At 36.5% G+C, this 19,706-nt stretch overlaps 1 protein-coding gene across 1 annotated transcript; it reads left to right on the top strand.

Moving 5' to 3' along the window:
- Positions 1–17,621: 17,621 nt before the first annotated feature.
- Positions 17,622–19,473, top strand: LOC141702491 (uncharacterized). Its single transcript, XM_074506151.1, has 3 exons — positions 17,622–17,905; positions 18,975–19,059; positions 19,147–19,473. The coding sequence occupies exons 1-3, from the start codon at positions 17,622–17,624 to the stop codon at positions 19,471–19,473; spliced, it is 696 nt and encodes a 231-aa protein (XP_074362252.1).
- The last annotated feature ends 233 nt before the right edge of the window (positions 19,474–19,706 follow it).

Raw genomic sequence — 19,706 nt, forward strand, 5'->3', positions numbered from 1 at the left:
CCCCATATATTGATACAATTAACATGTTAACATCACGTAAATGCAATTATACATCCTTTAACCACCTCTTGGTACCCCTTTCCTACAAGTCAAATTTGGGCCACATTTTGGCTCTAATCAATCATGTAAGTGACTTCTCACCATATTAGAGTCACTTTGCACCTTATTAGAGTCACTTGCCATCATATATTGGTACAATTAACATGTTAACATCATGTACATGCAATTAGAAATCCTTTTACCACCTCTTAGTGCCATATTCATACAAATCAATTTTGGTCCACATTTTGGTTCTAATTAACCATATAAGTCACTTTTCACCATATTAGAGTCACTTTGCACCCTTTAAGAGTCACTTGCCACCAAATATTGATATAATTAACATGTTAACATCATGTACATGCAATTAGACATCCTTTAACCACCTCTTGGTACCCCTTTTGTACAAGTCAATTTTGGGCCACATTTTGGCTCTAATCAAATATGTAAGTGACTTCTCATCATATTAGAGTCACTTTGCACCTTATAAGAGTCACTTGCCATCATATATTGGTACAATTAACATGTTAACATAATGGACATGCAATTAGAAATCCTTTTACCACCTCTTAGTGCCATATTCATACAAGTCAATTTTGGTCCACATTTTGGTTCTAATTAACCATGTTAGTCACTTCTCACCATATTAGAGTCACTTTGTACCCTATAAGAGTTACTTTCCACCATATATGCAACAATTGACATGTTAACATCATATACATCCAATTTGACATCCTTTTACCACCTATTAATGCCACTTTCATTCAAGTTAATTTTGTTCCACATTTTGGCTCTAATCAACCATGTAAGTCATTGTTCACCATATTAGAGTACCTTTACACCCTATAAGAGTCACTTGCCCAATATATTGATACAATTAACATGTTAACATCACGTAAATGCAATTAGACATCCTATAACCACCTCTTGGTACCCCTTTCCTACAAGTCAATTTTTGGCCACATTTTAGCTCTAATCAATCATGTAAGTGACTTCTCACCATATTAGAGTCACTTTGCACCTTATAAGAGTCACTTGTCATCATATATTGGTACAATTAACATGTTAACATCATGTACATGCAATTAGAAATCCTTTTACCACCTCTTAGTGTCATATTCATACAAGTCAGGTTTGGTCCACATTTTGGTTCTAATTAACCATGTTAGTCACTTCTCACCATATTAGAGTCACTTTGCACCCTATAAGAGTCACTTTCCAGCATATATGCAACAATTGACATGTTAACATCATATACATCCAATTTGACATCCTTTTACCACCTATTAATGCCACTTTCATATAAGTTAATTTTGTTACACATTTTGGCTCTAATCAACCATCTAAGTCACTGTTCACCATATTAGAGTACCTTTACACCTATAAGAGTCACTTGCCCCATATATTGATACAATTAACATGTTAACATCACGTAAATGCAATTAGACATCCTATAACCACCTCTTGGTACCCCTTTCCTACAAGTCAATTTTGGGCCACATTTTGGCTCTAATCAATCATGTAAGTGACTTCACACCATATTAGAGTCACTTTGCACCTTATAAGAGTCACTTGCCATCATATATTGGTACAATTAACATGTTAACATCATGTACATGCAATTAGAAATCCTTTTACCACCTCTTAGTGCCATATTCATACAAGTCAGGTTTGGTCCACATTTTGGTTCTAATTAACCATGTTAGTCAATTCTCACCATATTAGAGTCACTTTGCACCCTATAAGAGTCACTTTCCACCATATATGCAACAATTGACATGTTAACATCATATACATCCAATTTGACATCCTTTTACCACCTATTAATGCCACTTTCATACAAGTTAATTTTGTTACACATTTTGGCTCTAACCAACCATGTAAGTCATTGTTCACCATATTAGAGTAACTTTACACCCTATAAGAGTCACTTCCCCATATATTGATACAATTAACATGTTAACATCACGTAAATGCAATTATACATCCTTTAACCACCTCTTGGTACCCCTTTCCTACAAGTCAAATTTGGGCCACATTTTGGCTCTAATCAATCATGTAAGTGACTTCTCACCATATTAGAGTCACTTTGCACCTTATTAGAGTCACTTGCCATCATATATTGGTACAATTAACATGTTAACATCATGTACATGCAATTAGAAATCCTTTTACCACCTCTTAGTGCCATATTCATACAAATCAATTTTGGTCCACATTTTGGTTCTAATTAACCATATAAGTCACTTTTCACCATATTAGAGTCACTTTGCACCCTTTAAGAGTCACTTGCCACCAAATATTGATATAATTAACATGTTAACATCATGTACATGCAATTAGACATCCTTTAACCACCTCTTGGTACCCCTTTTGTACAAGTCAATTTTGGGCCACATTTTGGCTCTAATCAATCATGTAAGTGACTTCTCATCATATTAGAGTCACTTTGCACCTTATAAGAGTCACTTGCCATCATATATTGGTACAATTAACATGTTAACATAATGGACATGCAATTAGAAATCCTTTTACCACCTCTTAGTGCCATATTCATACAAGTCAATTTTGGTCCACATTTTGGTTCTAATTAACCATGTTAGTCACGTCTCACCATATTAGAGTCACTTTGCACCCTATAAGAGTCACTTTCCACCATATATGCAACAATTGACATGTTAACATCATATACATCCAATTTGACATCCTTTTACCACCTATTAATGCCACTTTCATACAAGTTAATTTTGTTCCACATATTGGCTCTAATCAACCATGTAAGTCATTGTTCACCATATTAGAGTACCTTTACACCCTATAAGAGTCACTTGCCCAATATATTGATACAATTAACATGTTAACATCACGTAAATGCAATTAGACATCCTATAACCACCTCTTGGTACCCCTTTCCTACAAGTCAATTTTGGGCCACATTTTAGCTCTAATCAATCATGTAAGTGACTTCTCACCATATTAGAGTCACTTTGAACCTTATAAGAGTCACTTGTCATCATATATTGGTACAATTAACATGTTAACATCATGTACATGCAATTAGAAATCCTTTTACCACCTCTTAGTGCCATATTCATACAAGTCAATTTTGGTCCACATTTTGGTTCTAGTTATCCATGTTAGTCACTTTTCACCATATTAGAGTCACTTTGCACCCTTTAAGAGTCACTTGCCACCAAATATTGATATAATTAACATGTTAACATCATGTACATGCAATTAGACATCCTTTAACCACCTCTTGGTACCCCTTTCGTACAAGTCAATTTTGGGCCACATTTTGGCTCTAATCAATCATGTAAGTGACTTCTCATCATATTAGAGTCACTTTGCACCTTATAAGAGTCACTTGCCATCATATATTGGTACAATTAACATGTTAACATAATGGACATGCAATTAGAAATCCTTTTACCACCTCTTAGTGCCATATTCATACAAGTCAGGTTTGGTCCACATTTTGGTTCTAATTAACCATGTTAGTCACTTCTCACCATATTATAGTCACTTTGCACCCTATAAGAGTCAATTTCCACCATATATGCAACAATTGACATGTTAACATTATATACATCCAATTTGACATCCGTTTACCACCTATTAATGCCACTTTCATACAAGTTAATTTTGTTACACATTTTGGCTCTCATCAACCATGTAAGTCACTTTTCACCATATTAGAGTACCTTTACACCCTATAAGAGTCACTTGCCCATATTGATACAATTAACATGTTAACATCACATAACTGCAATTAGACATCCTTTAACCACCTCTTGGTACCCCTTTCCTACAAGTCAAATTTGGGCCTCATTTTGGCTCTAATCAATCTTGTAAGTGACTTCTCACCATATTAGAGTCACTTTGCACCTTATTAGAGTCACTTGCCTTCATATATTGGTACAATTAACATGTTAACATCCTGTACATGCAATTAGAAATCCTTTTACCACCTCTTAGTGCCATATTCATACAAATCAATTTTGGTCCACATTTTGGTTCTGATTAACCATGTTAGTCACTTTTCACCATATTAGAGTCACTTTGCACCCTTTAAGAGTCACTTGCCACCAAATATTGATATAATTAACATGTTAACATCATGTACATGCAATTAGACATCCTTTAACCACCTCTTGGTACCCCTTTCGTACAAGTCAATTTTGGGCCACATTTTGGCTCTAATCAATCATGTAAGTGACTTCTCATCATATTAGAGTCACTTTGCACCTTATAAGAGTCACTTGCCATCATATATTGGTACAATTAACATGTTAAAATAATGGACATGCAATTAGAAATCCTTTTACCACCTCTTAGTGCCATATTCATACAAGTCAATTTTGGTCCACATTTTGGTTCTAATTAACCATGTTAGTCACTTCTCACCATATTAGAGTCACTTTGCACCCTATAAGAGTCACTTTCCACCATATATGCAACAATTGACATGTTAACATCATATACATCCAATTTGACATCCTTTTACCACCTATTAATGCCACTTTCATACAAGTTAATTTTGTTCCACATATTGGCTCTAATCAACCATGTAAGTCATTGTTCACCATATTAGAGTACCTTTACACCCTATAAGAGTCACTTGCCCAATATATTGATACAATTAACATGTTAACATCACGTAAATGCAATTAGACATCCTATAACCACCTCTTGGTACCCCTTTCCTACAAGTCAATTTTGGGCCACATTTTAGCTCTAATCAATCATGTAAGTGACTTCTCACCATATTAGAGTCACTTTGCACCTTATAAGAGTCACTTGTCATCATATATTGGTACAATTAACATGTTAACATCATGTACATGCAATTAGAAATCCTTTTACCACCTCTTAGTGTCATATTCATACAAGTCAGGTTTGGTCCATATTTTGGTTTTAATTAACCATGTTAGTCACTTCTCACCATATTAGAGTCACTTTGCACCCTATAAGAGTCACTTTCCAGCATATATGCAACAATTGACATGTTAACATCATATACATCCAGTTTGACATCCTTTTACCACCTATCAATGCCACTTTCATATAAGTTAATTTTGTTACACATTTTGGCTCTAATCAACCATGTAAGTCACTGTTCACCATATTAGAGTACCTTTACACCCTATAAGAGTCACTTGGTCCATATATTGATACAATTAACATGTTAACATCACGTAAATGCAATTAGACATCCTTTAACCACCTCTTGGTACCCCTTTCCTCAAGTCAATTTTGGGCCATATTTTGGTTCTAATTAACCATGTTAGTCACTTCTCACCATATTAGAGTCACTTTGCACCCTCTAAGAGTTACTTTCCACCATATATGCAACAATTGACATGTTAACATCATATACATCCAATTTGACATCTTTTTACCACCTATTAATGCCACTTTCATACAAGTTAATTTTGTTACACATTTTGGCTCTAACCAACCATGTAAGTCATTGTTCACCATATTAGAGTACCTTTACACCCTATAAGAGTCACTTGCCCCATATATTGATACAATTAACATGTTAACATCACGTAAATGCAATTAGACATCCTTTAACCACCTCTTGGTACCCGTTTCCTACAAGTCAAATTTGGGCCACATTTTGGCTCTAATCAATCATGTAAGTGACTTCTCACCATATTAGAGTCACTTTGCACCTTATAAGAGTCACTTGCCATCATATATTGGTACAATTAACATGTTAACATCATGTACATGCAATTAGAAATCCTTTTACCACCTCTTAGTGCCATATTAATACAAGTCAATTTTGGTCCACATTTTGGTTCTAATTATCCATGTTAGTCACTTTTCACCATATTAGAGTCACTTTGCACCCTTTAAGAGTCACTTGCCACCAAATATTGATATAATTAACATGTTAACATCATGTACATGCAATTAGACATCCTTTAACCACCTCTTGGTACCCCTTTCGTACAAGTCAATTTTGGGCCACATTTTGGCTCTAATCAATCATGTAAGTGACTTCTCATCATATTAGAGTCACTTTGCACCTTATAAGAGTCACTTGCCATCATATATTGGTACAATTAACATGTTAACATAATGGACATGCAATTAGAAATCCTTTTACCACCTCTTAGTGCCATATTCATACAAGTCAGGTTTGGTCCACATTTTGGTTCTAATTAACCATGTTAGTCACTTCTCACCATATTATAGTCACTTTGCACCCTATAAGAGTCACTTTCCACCATATATGCAACAATTGACATGTTAACATTATATACATCCAATTTGACATCCGTTTACCACCTATTAATGCCACTTTCATACAAGTTAATTTTGTTACACATTTTGGCTCTCATCAACCATGTAAGTCACTTTTCACCATATTAGAGTACCTTTACACCCTATAAGAGTCACTTGCCCATATTGATACAATTAACATGTTAACATCACATAAATGCAATTAGACATCCTTTAACCACCTCTTGGTACCCCTTTCCTACAAGTTAAATTTGGGCCTCATCTTGGCTCTAATCAATCTTGTAAGTGACTTCTCACCATATTAGAGTCACTTTGCACCTTATTAGAGTCACTTGCCATCATATATTGGTACAATTAACATGTTAACATCCTGTACATGCAATTAGAAATCCTTTTACCACCTCTTAGTGCCATATTCATACAAATCAATTTTGGTCCACATTTTGGTTCTAATTAACCATGTTAGTCACTTTTCACCATATTAGAGTCACTTTGCACCCTTTAAGAGTCATTTGCCACCAAATATTGATATAATTAACATGTTAACATCATGTACATGCAATTAGACATCCTTTAACCACCTCTTGGTACCCCTTTCGTACAAGTCAATTTTGGGCCACATTTTGGCTCTAATCAATCATGTAAGTGACTTCTCATCATATTAGAGTCACTTTGCACCTTATAAGAGTCACTTGCCATCATATATTGGTACAATTAACATGTTAACATAATGGACATGCAATTAGAAATCCTTTTACCACCTCTTAGTGCCATATTCATACAAGTCAATTTTGGTCCACATTTTGGTTCTAATTAACCATGTTAGTCACTTCTCACCATATTAGAGTCACTTTGCACCCTATAAGAGTCACTTTCCACCATATATGCAACAATTGACATGTTAACATCATATACATCCAATTTGACATCCTTTTACCACCTATTAATGCCACTTTTATACAAGTTAATTTTGTTCCACATTTTGGCTCTAATCAACCATGTAAGTCATTGTTCACCATATTAGAGTACCTTTAGACCCTATAAGAGTCACTTGCCCAATATATTGATACAATTAACATGTTAACATCACGTAAATGCAATTAGACATCCTATAACCACCTCTTGGTACCCCTTTCCTACAAGTCAATTTTGGGCCACATTTTAGCTCTAATCAATCATGTAAGTGACTTCTCACCATATTAGAGTCACTTTGCACCTTATAAGAGTCACTTGTCATCATATATTGGTACAATTAACATGTTAACATCATGTACATGCAATTAGAAATCCTTTTACCACCTCTTAGTGTCATATTCATACAAGTCAGGTTTGGTCCACATTTTGGTTCTAATTAACCATGTTAGTCACTTCTCACCATATTAGAGTCACTTTGCACCCTATAAGAGTCACTTTCCAGCATATATGCAACAATTGACATGTTAACATCATATACATCCAATTTGACATCCTTTTACCACCTATTAATGCCACTTTCATATAAGTTAATTTTGTTACACATTTTGGCTCTAATCAACCATGTAAGTCACTGTTCACCATATTAGAGTACCTTTACACCCTATAAGAGTCACTTGGGCCATATATTGATACAATTAACATGTTAAAATCACGTAAATGCAATTAGACATCCTTTAACCACCTCTTGGTACCCCTTTCCTCAAGTCAATTTTGGGCCACATTTTGGTTCTAATTAACCATGTTAGTCACTTCTCACCATATTAGAGTCACTTTGCACCCTCTAAGAGTTACTTTCCACCATATATGCAACAATTGACATGTTAACATCATATACATCCAATTTGACATCCTTTTACCACCTATTAATGCCACTTTCATACAAGTTAATTTTGTTACACATTTTGGCTCTAACCAACCATGTAAGTCATTGTTCACCATATTAGAGTACCTTTACACCCTATAAGAGTCACTTGCCCCATATATTGATATAATTAACATGTTAACATCACGTAAATGCAATTAGACATCCTTTAACCACCTCTTGGTACCCCTTTCGTACAAGTCAATTTTGGGCCACATTTTGGCTCTAATCAATCATGTAAGTGACTTCTCATCATATTAGAGTCACTTTGCACCTTATAAGAGTCACTTGCCATCATATATTGGTACAATTAACATGTTAACATAATGGACATGCAATTAGAAATCCTTTTACCACCTCTTAGTACCATATTCATACAAGTCAATTTTGGTCCACATTTTGGTTCTAATTAACCATGTTAGTCACTTCTCACCATATTAGAGTCACTTTGCACCCTATAAGAGTCACTTTCCACCATATATGCAACAATTGACATGTTAACATCATATACATCCAATTTGACATCCTTTTACCACCTATTAATGCCACTTTCATACAAGTTAATTTTGTTCCACATTTTGGCTCTAATCAACCATGTAAGTCATTGTTCACCATATTAGAGTACCTTTACACCCTATAAGAGTCACTTGCCCAATATATTGATACAATTAACATGTTAACATCACGAAAATGCAATTAGACATCCTATAACCACCTCTTGGTACCCCTTTCCTACAAGTCAATTTTGGGCCACATTTTAGCTCTAATCAATCATGTAAGTGACTTCTCACCATATTAGAGTCACTTTGCACATTATAAGAGTCACTTGTCATCATATATTGGTACAATTAACATGTTAACATCATGTACATGCAATTAGAAATCCTTTTACCACCTCTTAGTGTCATATTCATACAAGTCAGGTTTGGTCCACATTTTGGTTCTAATTAACCATGTTAGTCACTTCTCACCATATTAGAGTCACTTTGCACCCTATGAGAGTCACTTTCCAGCATATATGCAATAATTGACATGTTAACATCATATACATCCAATTTGACATCCTTTTACCACCTATTAATGCCACTTTCATATAAGTTAATTTTGTTACACATTTTGGCTCTAATCAACCATGTAAGTCACTGTTCACCATATTAGAGTACATTTACACCCTATAAGAGTCACTTGGGCCATATATTGATACAATTAACATGTTAAAATCACGTAAATACAATTAGACATCCTTTAACCATCTCTTGGTACCCCTTTCCTCAAGTCAATTTTGGGCCACATTTTGGTTCTAATTAACCATGTTAGTCACTTCTCACCATATTAGAGTCACTTTGCACCCTCTAAGAGTTACTTTCCACCATATATGCAACAATTGACATGTTAACATCATATACATCCAATTTGACATCCTTTTACCACCTATTAATGCCACTTTCATACAAGTTAATTTTGTTACACATTTTGGCTCTAACCAACCATGTAAGTCATTGTTCACCATATTACAGTACCTTTACACCCTATAAGAGTCACTTGCCCCATATATTGATACAATTAACATGTTAACATCACGTAAATGCAATTAGACATCCTTTAACCACCTCTTGGTACCCGTTTCCTACAAGTCAAATTTGGGCCTCATTTTGGCTCTAATCAATCATGTAAGTGACTTCTCACCATATTAAAGTCACTTTGCACCTATAAGAGTCACTTGCCATCATATATTGGTACAATTAACATGTTAACATCATGTACATGCAATTAGAAATCCTTTTACCACCTCTTAGTGCCATATTCATACAAGTCAATTTTGGTCCACATTTTGGTTCTAATTAACCATGTTAGTCACTTTTCACCATATTAGAGTCACTTTGCACCCTTTAAGAGTCACTTGCCACCAAATATTGATATAATTAACATGTTAACATCATGTACATGCAGTTAGACATCCTTTAACCACCTCTTGGTACCCCTTTCGTACAAGTCAATTTTGGGCCACATTTTGGCTCTAATCAAATATGTAAGTGACTTCTCATCATATTAGAGTCACTTTGCACCTTATAAGAGTCACTTGCCATCATATATTGGTACAATTAACATGTTAACATAATGGACATGCAATTAGAAATCCTTTTACCACCTCTTAGTGCCATATTCATACAAGTCAATTTTGGTCCACATTTTGGTTCTAATTAACCATGTTAGTCACTTCTCACCATATTAGAGTCACTTTGTACCCTATAAGAGTTACTTTCCACCATATATGCAACAATTGACATGTTAACATCATATACATCCAATTTGACATCCTTTTACCACCTATTAATGCCACTTTCATTCAAGTTAATTTTGTTCCACATTTTGGCTCTAATCAACCATGTAAGTCATTGTTCACCATATTAGAGTACCTTTACACCCTATAAGAGTCACTTGCCCAATATATTGATACAATTAACATGTTAACATCACGTAAATGCAATTAGACATCCTATAACCACCTCTTGGTACCCCTTTCCTACAAGTCAATTTTTGGCCACATTTTAGCTCTAATCAATCATGTAAGTGACTTCTCACCATATTAGAGTCACTTTGCACCTTATAAGAGTCACTTGTCATCATATATTGGTACAATTAACATGTTAACATCATGTACATGCAATTAGAAATCCTTTTACCACCTCTTAGTGTCATATTCATACAAGTCAGGTTTGGTCCACATTTTGGTTCTAATTAACCATGTTAGTCACTTCTCACCATATTAGAGTCACTTTGCACCCTATAAGAGTCACTTTCCAGCATATATGCAACAATTGACATGTTAACATCATATACATCCAATTTGACATCCTTTTACCACCTATTAATGCCACTTTCATATAAGTTAATTTTGTTACACATTTTGGCTCTAATCAACCATGTAAGTCACTGTTCACCATATTAGAGTACCTTTACACCCTATAAGAGTTCCCAACCACCGATTTTAGTCAACAACGTCAATTCACCATTGCATAAATACCAATTAAATACACTTATTATTTGTTGTTATCCGTATTTTACAATTTTATTCACATTTTATGTTTATTTATTAATTTAGGACTCAGAATATAATCATCACGGTCCATCGTCTGCTCCTAAAAAGTCGTCGCAGACGGTGGCAAAATTTATTGGTGCCCGATAACATTCGGGTTTCCAAATAAATTTCGCCGATTAAACATTTGTAATCAACACAAATAAAATTCAGGAATCAAGAATATTTTATCGAATTTTATTTTCCGAAAATCCAGAAATCACTTTGAATAATTCCCAAAAGAAAAAGACTCGAAGTAACTCGCAAGACCATAGCCACCAGAATCAACACTATGGCAATTAGAACACAACAATCCGGACTGAAATACACATGCGTATGCATATATATATATATATATATATATATATATATAGATCCATAACCACGACTGAACCGAAGCAAGCGGCCAGCACAGAAGAGATAATCGGAAATGAGGAAGGCAGCGGCGGGCAACTTATCGGAAAAACATAAGGGCCACCGGAAAGTGAAAAGAACAAGGAACCCGAGACGAGTGGCAGGAAAGGAAACGAGATAAAGAGTATGGCGAGATTAATCGAGAGAAATAGAGAGAGAGAGAGAGAGGTCTCGAGATATTGATGTTTAATTAGTATTACCACTGTCTCCTTCCCCTGTCTTTGCCACACAACTCTAACTAATAGAAACTAAACATGTATTAATAAGGATAAGAATGCTAGTTTCTATCTGATTTGTTTCTTTTATTGCCCCGATCTGATACCGCAAGGAAGCTATTAACGATATATATCACGCGTTACATATCGTCAAAACAATTCCAAGATGATTTTAAAATTTCCGGAATATTAAAAAGTAACTAAAATAAAATTTTCAGAATTTTATATGTATTTATTAAATGCGCCACATACCCGAAATTTATAATTAACGAACCGAGCTGGATTGAAAACAAATTTATAAAATCACGAAAATAGTCTTAAAATGTTATAAATATTCCTAAGTTTATAAAAACATAAATTTCGAAATTTTAAAATAATTTCTAAAACACAATTTATACCCGCTTTTCTCAAATAAACGAATCAACGCGCGGGTAAAATTAATCCCGAAAATTCTCAAAATAATTTTAAAATTCCCGGAATATTCGTAACTTCAATAAATATGAGTTTTCATAATTTTTGAAGAATTCAGGAATTAATTACAGATTTTACAAATAAATGCTATTAGAAAATCGTAGAGGGTTAAATAATTGATGAAATATTGATTTCTGAATTTTATAAAATCCCAAAAATAAATATTGAGATTATAAAGTCATAAAAATAATTTTAAAGACAATCCACATATTTACACAAATAAACTTGTATTAAATTCACTTTTAAAAGTGAAAACAATTCAATACAAGCCCATAATTAATTACACGAACCACCCTGAACACCGTAATTCACACACATAGATAAAAGTAAAACAACACATAGCTGACAGAAGCTATACACATATATTATTCACTCAATAATTTTATAATTACACTTTAATTAAATATAAAAGTATACGAGTCGCTACAGAAGGTCCTGTTTCCTAGACCAGATTTACAAAGTTATGCCTGGAGAAGTACTTTCCATATTATCTACAGAATCAATTGGAAGTGGAGTTTTTGGAATTGAAACAAGGTGAGAAGAGTGTGTCGGAATATGAGGCCAAGTTTACAGAATTGGCCCGGTTAGCCCCTGGATATATTAGAACTGAGACTCAGAAAGCAAGGAGGTTTCAACAAGGATTGAAGCCCGAGATTCGTAGTGGAGTTGTGGCTTTGCAACTTAAGATGTATATTTCCATAGTTTAGGCCACCCTAGTTATTGAGAGTGATCAGAAGCTGGCTGTCAAAGAAAAGGGCGATAAGAAAAGAAAGTTCGAAAGCGTTTTTTTACAAATTATTAAAAAAGACAATATACGCTTCTAAGCACTATTCGTTTCGTCTAAATACGAATTACGGATCAGAAGTTATGATTAAATCCTTCTTCTGACGCTCTTATCAACACATAATTTATATAACATGTAAACACTTATTCCATGTATTTCATAATTCATATAACATATGACTCAGTTTATCAAAACATTCAACTTGGTACGTTTAGAATTGAAATCGAGTCGAAATACAACTCCTCGATAGTAACCCGACTCAGAAACATTTATAAAATCAAGCGACCTTTCAAAAAGAAAGTATTTATGTCTCGAAAGTATTTTTAATAGAACCAGAATATTTTCAGAGTATAGACGCACTTGTTTCGTATAAAACGGATGAACGTACTATTTATTACGAATAAAATAAGAAACTCTAACTCGAACTTTTTTCCTCCAGTTCCCTGGATAGCATCTTTGACATTTGGATAAATTAACCACTCATGCTCTTCACCTAGCCTTAGCCTTAAATGCTATCGAACTCGAGCAACTCATCTTTAAACCTTTTGGAAATGGTTACAAGAAAAGCAAGGGTGAGCAACAATGTTCAGCAAGAACCAATTTAGCAATAACGATTTGAAATCGTTTATCAAGAGTTCACAAACTCAGGGTATTAAACAAAAAGAACAAATCTTTGTATCAATTGAAAACTAGGAGAATTCAATATTTCAAAAGAATTATAGAACTGGACTTATCTCATTTTAACTTAAACCAAAGGTTAGGCTATTGATCATCACGCAATAACCCCGAATATGGCACACAACCGTGTTCCCTATACTGGATCCAAGGCACACTTTGGCCTACAATGACCACAAATCTGGTCCGTATATTTTATAAAGGTAATCCAATTCTAATAATTCAATTCAATAAAAATATTCATTTCCATAAACAGAATCATAATCAATAGTTATAAAATGTTGAACAAAAACAACTCTTGCATTTGATAATCAAATCATGTATGAAAAGAGTTTGGATCTTGTAATAACAAAGGTTTGGTATTTATGAACTGAAATCAGGTAACCTCCTAAAAGCAGGATCGCATACAAGTTACAACATTGAAATTAGAACCAACCACTATTATTAATAAACAACATCTTTTACAACTTCAAGTCATCTTCGAAAAGAAGAATCATTACTACTTATTTTACAAATCTGATTTACAACTAAATCTCAATCTGATTTATCCATAACATTTGGCGCCGTCTGTGGGAAAACATAACAACAACCATGGTGAACACACAGAGCAGAAAAAATGCCCCCGAAGGAACACCAGCTGGGACAATCCAAACAATTTCGTTGACAGTTGAGATACCCCCATACTCAACCTACGCCTCCACCCAAGGAGGAACCCTGATAGGAGCAACTGAGCCTCAACCACAAGGGATGAATCTCCCAGCTCCTCAAGGGATGAATCCCCAATTTCAGCAGCTACATGCACCTGTTCACCCTCAACCCATTGGGTATGAATATTCAACTATTGTGACCACTAACCCCCCTTACGGGATGTCCCTATACCCCGAGGTTGGAGGAAGTGGACACTCCAACCGGAGTGAAGCACAAGGGCAGACACCCCACTACATACGTAGTTTGGCTTCTATTCTTGAGGACCAAAAATTCTCTGGACCTTATACTGAAAGAGACTCCGAATCTTCAGATGACGATGTGGCTCCAAGGAGGAGGCGTGCTGGTAAAGAACCAATGCCTGATGCTAACCAGGGCCCCAAAAGCACTCGAGGGGAGAATCTCCAAGAAGTACAAGAGATTATCAGGGCTCACGAAGCTGAAATCCAAAGGCTGAAGCGCGACCTGGAGGCGCACCTGACCCCAAGACCCCCACTTCCACAAGGAGGAGAGATCATCCTCCAATCATAGACCTGGACGGTCCAATACCAAAAAGGGCTGTTGTCCCAAGATCTGACCCAAGTGATCTTCTGCCCCTAGGAGATCTCGATGATCCAACTCCACCATTCACTGAAGAAATAATGAATGCCCACATCACAAGGAAATTTAAGATGCCCACCATCAAGACATATGATGGTACTGGAGATCCTGCTAATCATGGCTGAACATTTTCTAATGCTCTGTTGTTGTAGCCCGTGAATGATGCTATTAAGTGTCGGGCCTTTCCTCAAACTCTGTCGGGGATGGCTCAAAAGTGGTATAGTCGTTTGCCTCCGAATTCAATTGGGTCCTTTAGAGACTTAAGTCAAGATTTCATTAAGCAATTCATCAGTGGAAGAGTGCATGAGAAGAGTTCTGCATCCCTCATGAGCATTGTGCAAGGAGAAAAGGAGTCCTTGAGATACTATCTGAACCATTTCACAAAAGAAGCTTTGAAGGTCCCAGACCTCGACGACAAGGTAGCTATGATAGCACTGCAGCAGAGAACTAGGGATGAATTCTTCAAAATGTCATTGGCCAAGCGCCCCCCTGAAAGCATGTTACAGCTCCAAGATAGGTTCGGGAAATATATCAAAGTGGAGGAAAACATGAGGAAGATGGTAGTGAATAATGAGCCCGCTGGAGGCAAGAAGCGAAAGACTGATATAGAATTTAATTCCAAGGATAAGTATCCTAGAACTGAGCAAAATGCTGATTTAACCCCAAAGAAGGGAGGACATGGATAAAAGTTCACCGAATATGCTAAACTGAATGCTCCTAGAAGTCATATCTTAATGGAAATCGAAAGAGATAGGGATATTCGTTGGCCTAGGCCCCTAAAGGCTGATCCTACTAAGCTAGTTAAGAGCAAATATTGTAAATTTCACAAGGATGCTGGTCATGACACTGATGAGTGTAGACAACTGAAGGATGAAATTGGATTCCTCATTCGGAAAGGAAAGCTGAGCAAGTATACTGGAGATGGAGGAGATAGGAATAATAGTGGAAGAAGGAACTTTGATGATCGTAGAAATGATCAAGATGGTCAGGGGAGAAACCCCCAACCCCGAGGGCCAGTGATAAACATAATCTTTGGGGGACCTTAGCCTCGAGGGCCAGTAATAAATACAATCTTTGGAGGACCAACTGTTGCTGGTTAATCTAAAAACTCAAGGAAAGCTTATACTAGAGAAGTCATGCATATTGTTAGAGAAGCCCCGAGAAGGCCAGGACAGGAGTAAAAATGACATTTGATGATTTTGACTTAGAGGGTGTCAAATTTCCTCATGACGATCCTCTGGTTATAACACCGATAATAGGGAATAGCCCGGTGAAGAGAGTCCTTGTAGACAACCCTCGGTGGACATCTTACTCTATGATACCTTTATAAGGATGGGTTACAATGATTCTCAATTAACCCCAACTGATATGCCAATATATGGTTTCGCCAGAGTCGAATGCCCCGTGGAAGGGATAATTAAGTTTCCTATGACTATAGGTCAGGAACCAAGACAAGCAACACAGATGTTGGACTTCGTAGTGTTAAAGGCTGGATCAACTTACAATGTAATTATGTGAAGAATAGGAATACATGCTTTTAAAGTTGTCCACTCCTCTTACCATTCGGTAATGAAGTTTCCTACCAGAAACGGGATTGGAGAAGAAAGAGGAGATCAAAAAATGGCAAGGAGTTGTTATGTAGCCTCCCTTAGGGCTGATGGAGTTGGGGGCAGGTTTTACCTACTGAAGATCAAGATATTTGCAAGAATGACGAGAAAAGAGGGAGCCAGCAGAAGACTTAATTCTGATCCCTTTGGCTCCCGAGGATCCTGAGAAAGTGACTTTCATTGGAGCATCACTGGAGGAGCCCGTTAGAGGGAAGTTGGTGAGATTTTTACAAGAAAATAGTGATGTGTTTGCATGGTCAGCAGCAGATATGCCTGGCATAGACCCATAATTGATCACTCATAAACTGAACGTAGATCCAACTCGAAAGTCCGTGAAGTAAAAGAAAAGGAGTTTTGCCCTTGAGAGGCAAGAATCAATCAAGCAAGAAGTAGAGAAGCTCTTAGAGGATGGTTTTATTGAAGAGCTACAATTTCCGGAATGGTTAGCAAATCCTATAATGATGAGAAAGGCTAATGGAAAGTGGAGAATGTGTGTGAATTTCACTGATCTGAACGTTACATGCCCGAATAATTACATCCCATTACCAAGGATAGATACATTGATAGATGCGACCGCTGGTCACGAAATGCTGAGATTTATATATGAATTTAATGGATATAATTAGATCAAGATGTATAAGGATGGCATCCCAAAGGTATCATTCATCACTGACTTTGGTATTTTTTTGTTATCTTGTTATGGAGTTTGGTCTCAAGAATGCGGGAGCGACCTATCAAAGGTTGGTAAATAAAAATTTTTAAAAATATTATTGAGAAAACAATGGAAGTATATGTAGATGACATGTTAGTCAAGAGTCTTGTGAAGACTGACCACATAACCCATTTGAGGGAAGGCTTTGAGATCCTGAGGTACCACAAAATGATGTTAAATCCTGCAAAGTGTGCTTTCGGAGTGGGATCAGGAAAATTCTTGGGATTGATGGTCTACAAGAGGGGAATCGAGGAGAATCCTGCTAAGATAAAGGCCATTTTGGATATGGAGCCTCCAAAGACTCTCAAAGATGTTCAAAAGCTCACCGGAAGGGTTACTGCCTTAGGACGATTTATCTCCAAATCTAGAGAGAAGTGCTTACCATTCTTCAAAGCTTTGAAGAAAGTAAAAGATTTCATATGGACCGAGGAAAATCAAGAGGCGTTCAAAGGATTAAAGATGTACATGGTTCAAGCCCCGTTGTTGGCCAAACTAGACCTGAATGAAACTTTGTACTTAAATCTGGCCATTTTAGAAAATGCCTTGAGCGCCGTGTTGACTAAGGAGGAACTTAAAGTCCAAAAACCTATATATTATGTCAGTAAGATTCTGCACGGAGCTAAGTTGAATTATTCGACAATTAAAAAGTTTGCTTTAGCCCTGGTGATGGCCTCAAGGAAGTTATGTCCTTACTTCCAAGCTCATAAGATTGAGGTACTAACAAATCATCCCTTGAGAAACATCATTCACAGTCCTGAAGCCAGTGAAGGTTGATTAAATGGGCCATTGAGCTGGGTGAATTCGATATAAAGTATAAGCCTCGAATGGCGATAAAATCCCAAGCCTTGGCTGACTTCGTGGTTGAATGTACTATCTTCAACCAAGAAGTCGGGGGGCAGGAAGATACTGAACCTCATGGTATGGAGGATAATGAAAGAAAACAGAATAAGGAGAAGAAATTTTAGATTTTCTATTTTGATGGGGCATCAAAAACAAATTCGAGTGGAGTAGGGCTGGTGCTACAGAGCCCCAACAGTTTCTTAATTAAATATCCTATGAAGTTAGATTTCCCAACTACAAATAATGAAGCAGAATATGAAGCTCTGATAGCTGGCCTTGGTCTGGCTGGGACAATGAGGGTCAAGAACATGAAAGTTTGTAGAGATTCGAAGCTTGTCGTATCCCAGGTCAAGGGGGAGTTCGAAGCAAGAGACGAGACTATGGAGAAGTACGTACGTCTAGTAAGGGTTGTGATGACCCAGTTCAACGAGTGTCATGTTAAGCACATTCCAAGAGATGAGAATGCTAAGGCAGATGCACTATCTAAGATTGCCTCATCAGAGATAGAAAAGAGTTGAGGGAGTGTATACTTCTAAATTTTGAAAACACGATGCATTGATGTTAAGCTTGTAGCTTCTATAAGGCTGGGGACATCATGGATAGATCCCATCAAGGCCCATGTTCAAACCGGTTGGCTCCCGAATAATGTGACTAAAGCACGAAAGTTGGCTGTTGAGCACTGAGGTATTCCTTGATCGACAGAATTTTGTAAAAAAGATCTTATGTGGTTCCTTACTTAAGGTGTCTCAGGCCTGATGAGGCTCGTTTGGCTCTCGAAGAAGTACATGAAGGCATTTACAGGCAGCACTTTGGGGGCAGGGCTCTGGCATACAAGATAACCCGTTTAGGCTTTTAATGGCCAGAAATGATGGATGATGCCAAAGAATATGTAAAGAAGTGTGATCATTGTCAGAAATATGCACCGGTTGTTCGAAAGCCCCCCGAGATGTTTACTTCCATTAATTCTCCCATTCCCTTTGCTATGTGGGGAATGGATATACTTGGGCCTTTTTCTATGGCCACAACACAAAAGAAGTTTATGATTGTGGCTATAGATTATTTTACTAAGTGGATTGAAGCTAAACCTTTAGCTAAGATCACAACCAAACAAGTTGCGCAATTCTTGTGGGAAAACATCATGAGCAGATACGGAATCCCTCGTATTCTAGTCATCGATAATGGAACACAATTCAATAATGAAGAGTTCAAGAAATACTGTGAGGAAAATGAGATTGGTTGAGGTTTACCTCCGTGGCTCAATTATAAGCCAATGGATAAGCGGAAGTGGCGAATCACGTTATTCTAGATGGACTAAAGAAGAGGGTTGAAAAATCCAGAAATAATTGGGTGGATGAGATACTTCCAATACTTTGGGCTTACATGACTACTTGTAGAGTCACTACCGGAGCAACACCCTTCATGTTAGCATATGGGGCGGAGGCAGTCATTCATGTGGAAATATCGCACTCATCT

This window comes from Apium graveolens, chromosome 2 (assembly GCF_009905375.1).
Source record: "Apium graveolens cultivar Ventura chromosome 2, ASM990537v1, whole genome shotgun sequence".
Taxonomy (NCBI): domain Eukaryota; kingdom Viridiplantae; phylum Streptophyta; class Magnoliopsida; order Apiales; family Apiaceae; genus Apium; species Apium graveolens.

What these genes read in the sequence shown, in the direction of transcription:
- LOC141702491 (XM_074506151.1), top strand. Translation starts at nt 17,622, where the DNA reads ATGGTCTACAAGAGGGGAATCGAGGAGAATCCTGCTAAGATAAAGGCC. An exon ending in CTAGACCTGAATGAAACTTT is followed by an intron (nt 17,906 to 18,974) that starts GTACTTAAATCT and finishes TCCTTACTTAAG; the next exon opens with GTGTCTCAGGCCTGATGAGG. An exon ending in ACTTTGGGGGCAGGGCTCTG is followed by an intron (nt 19,060 to 19,146) that starts GCATACAAGATA and finishes GATCATTGTCAG; the next exon opens with AAATATGCACCGGTTGTTCG.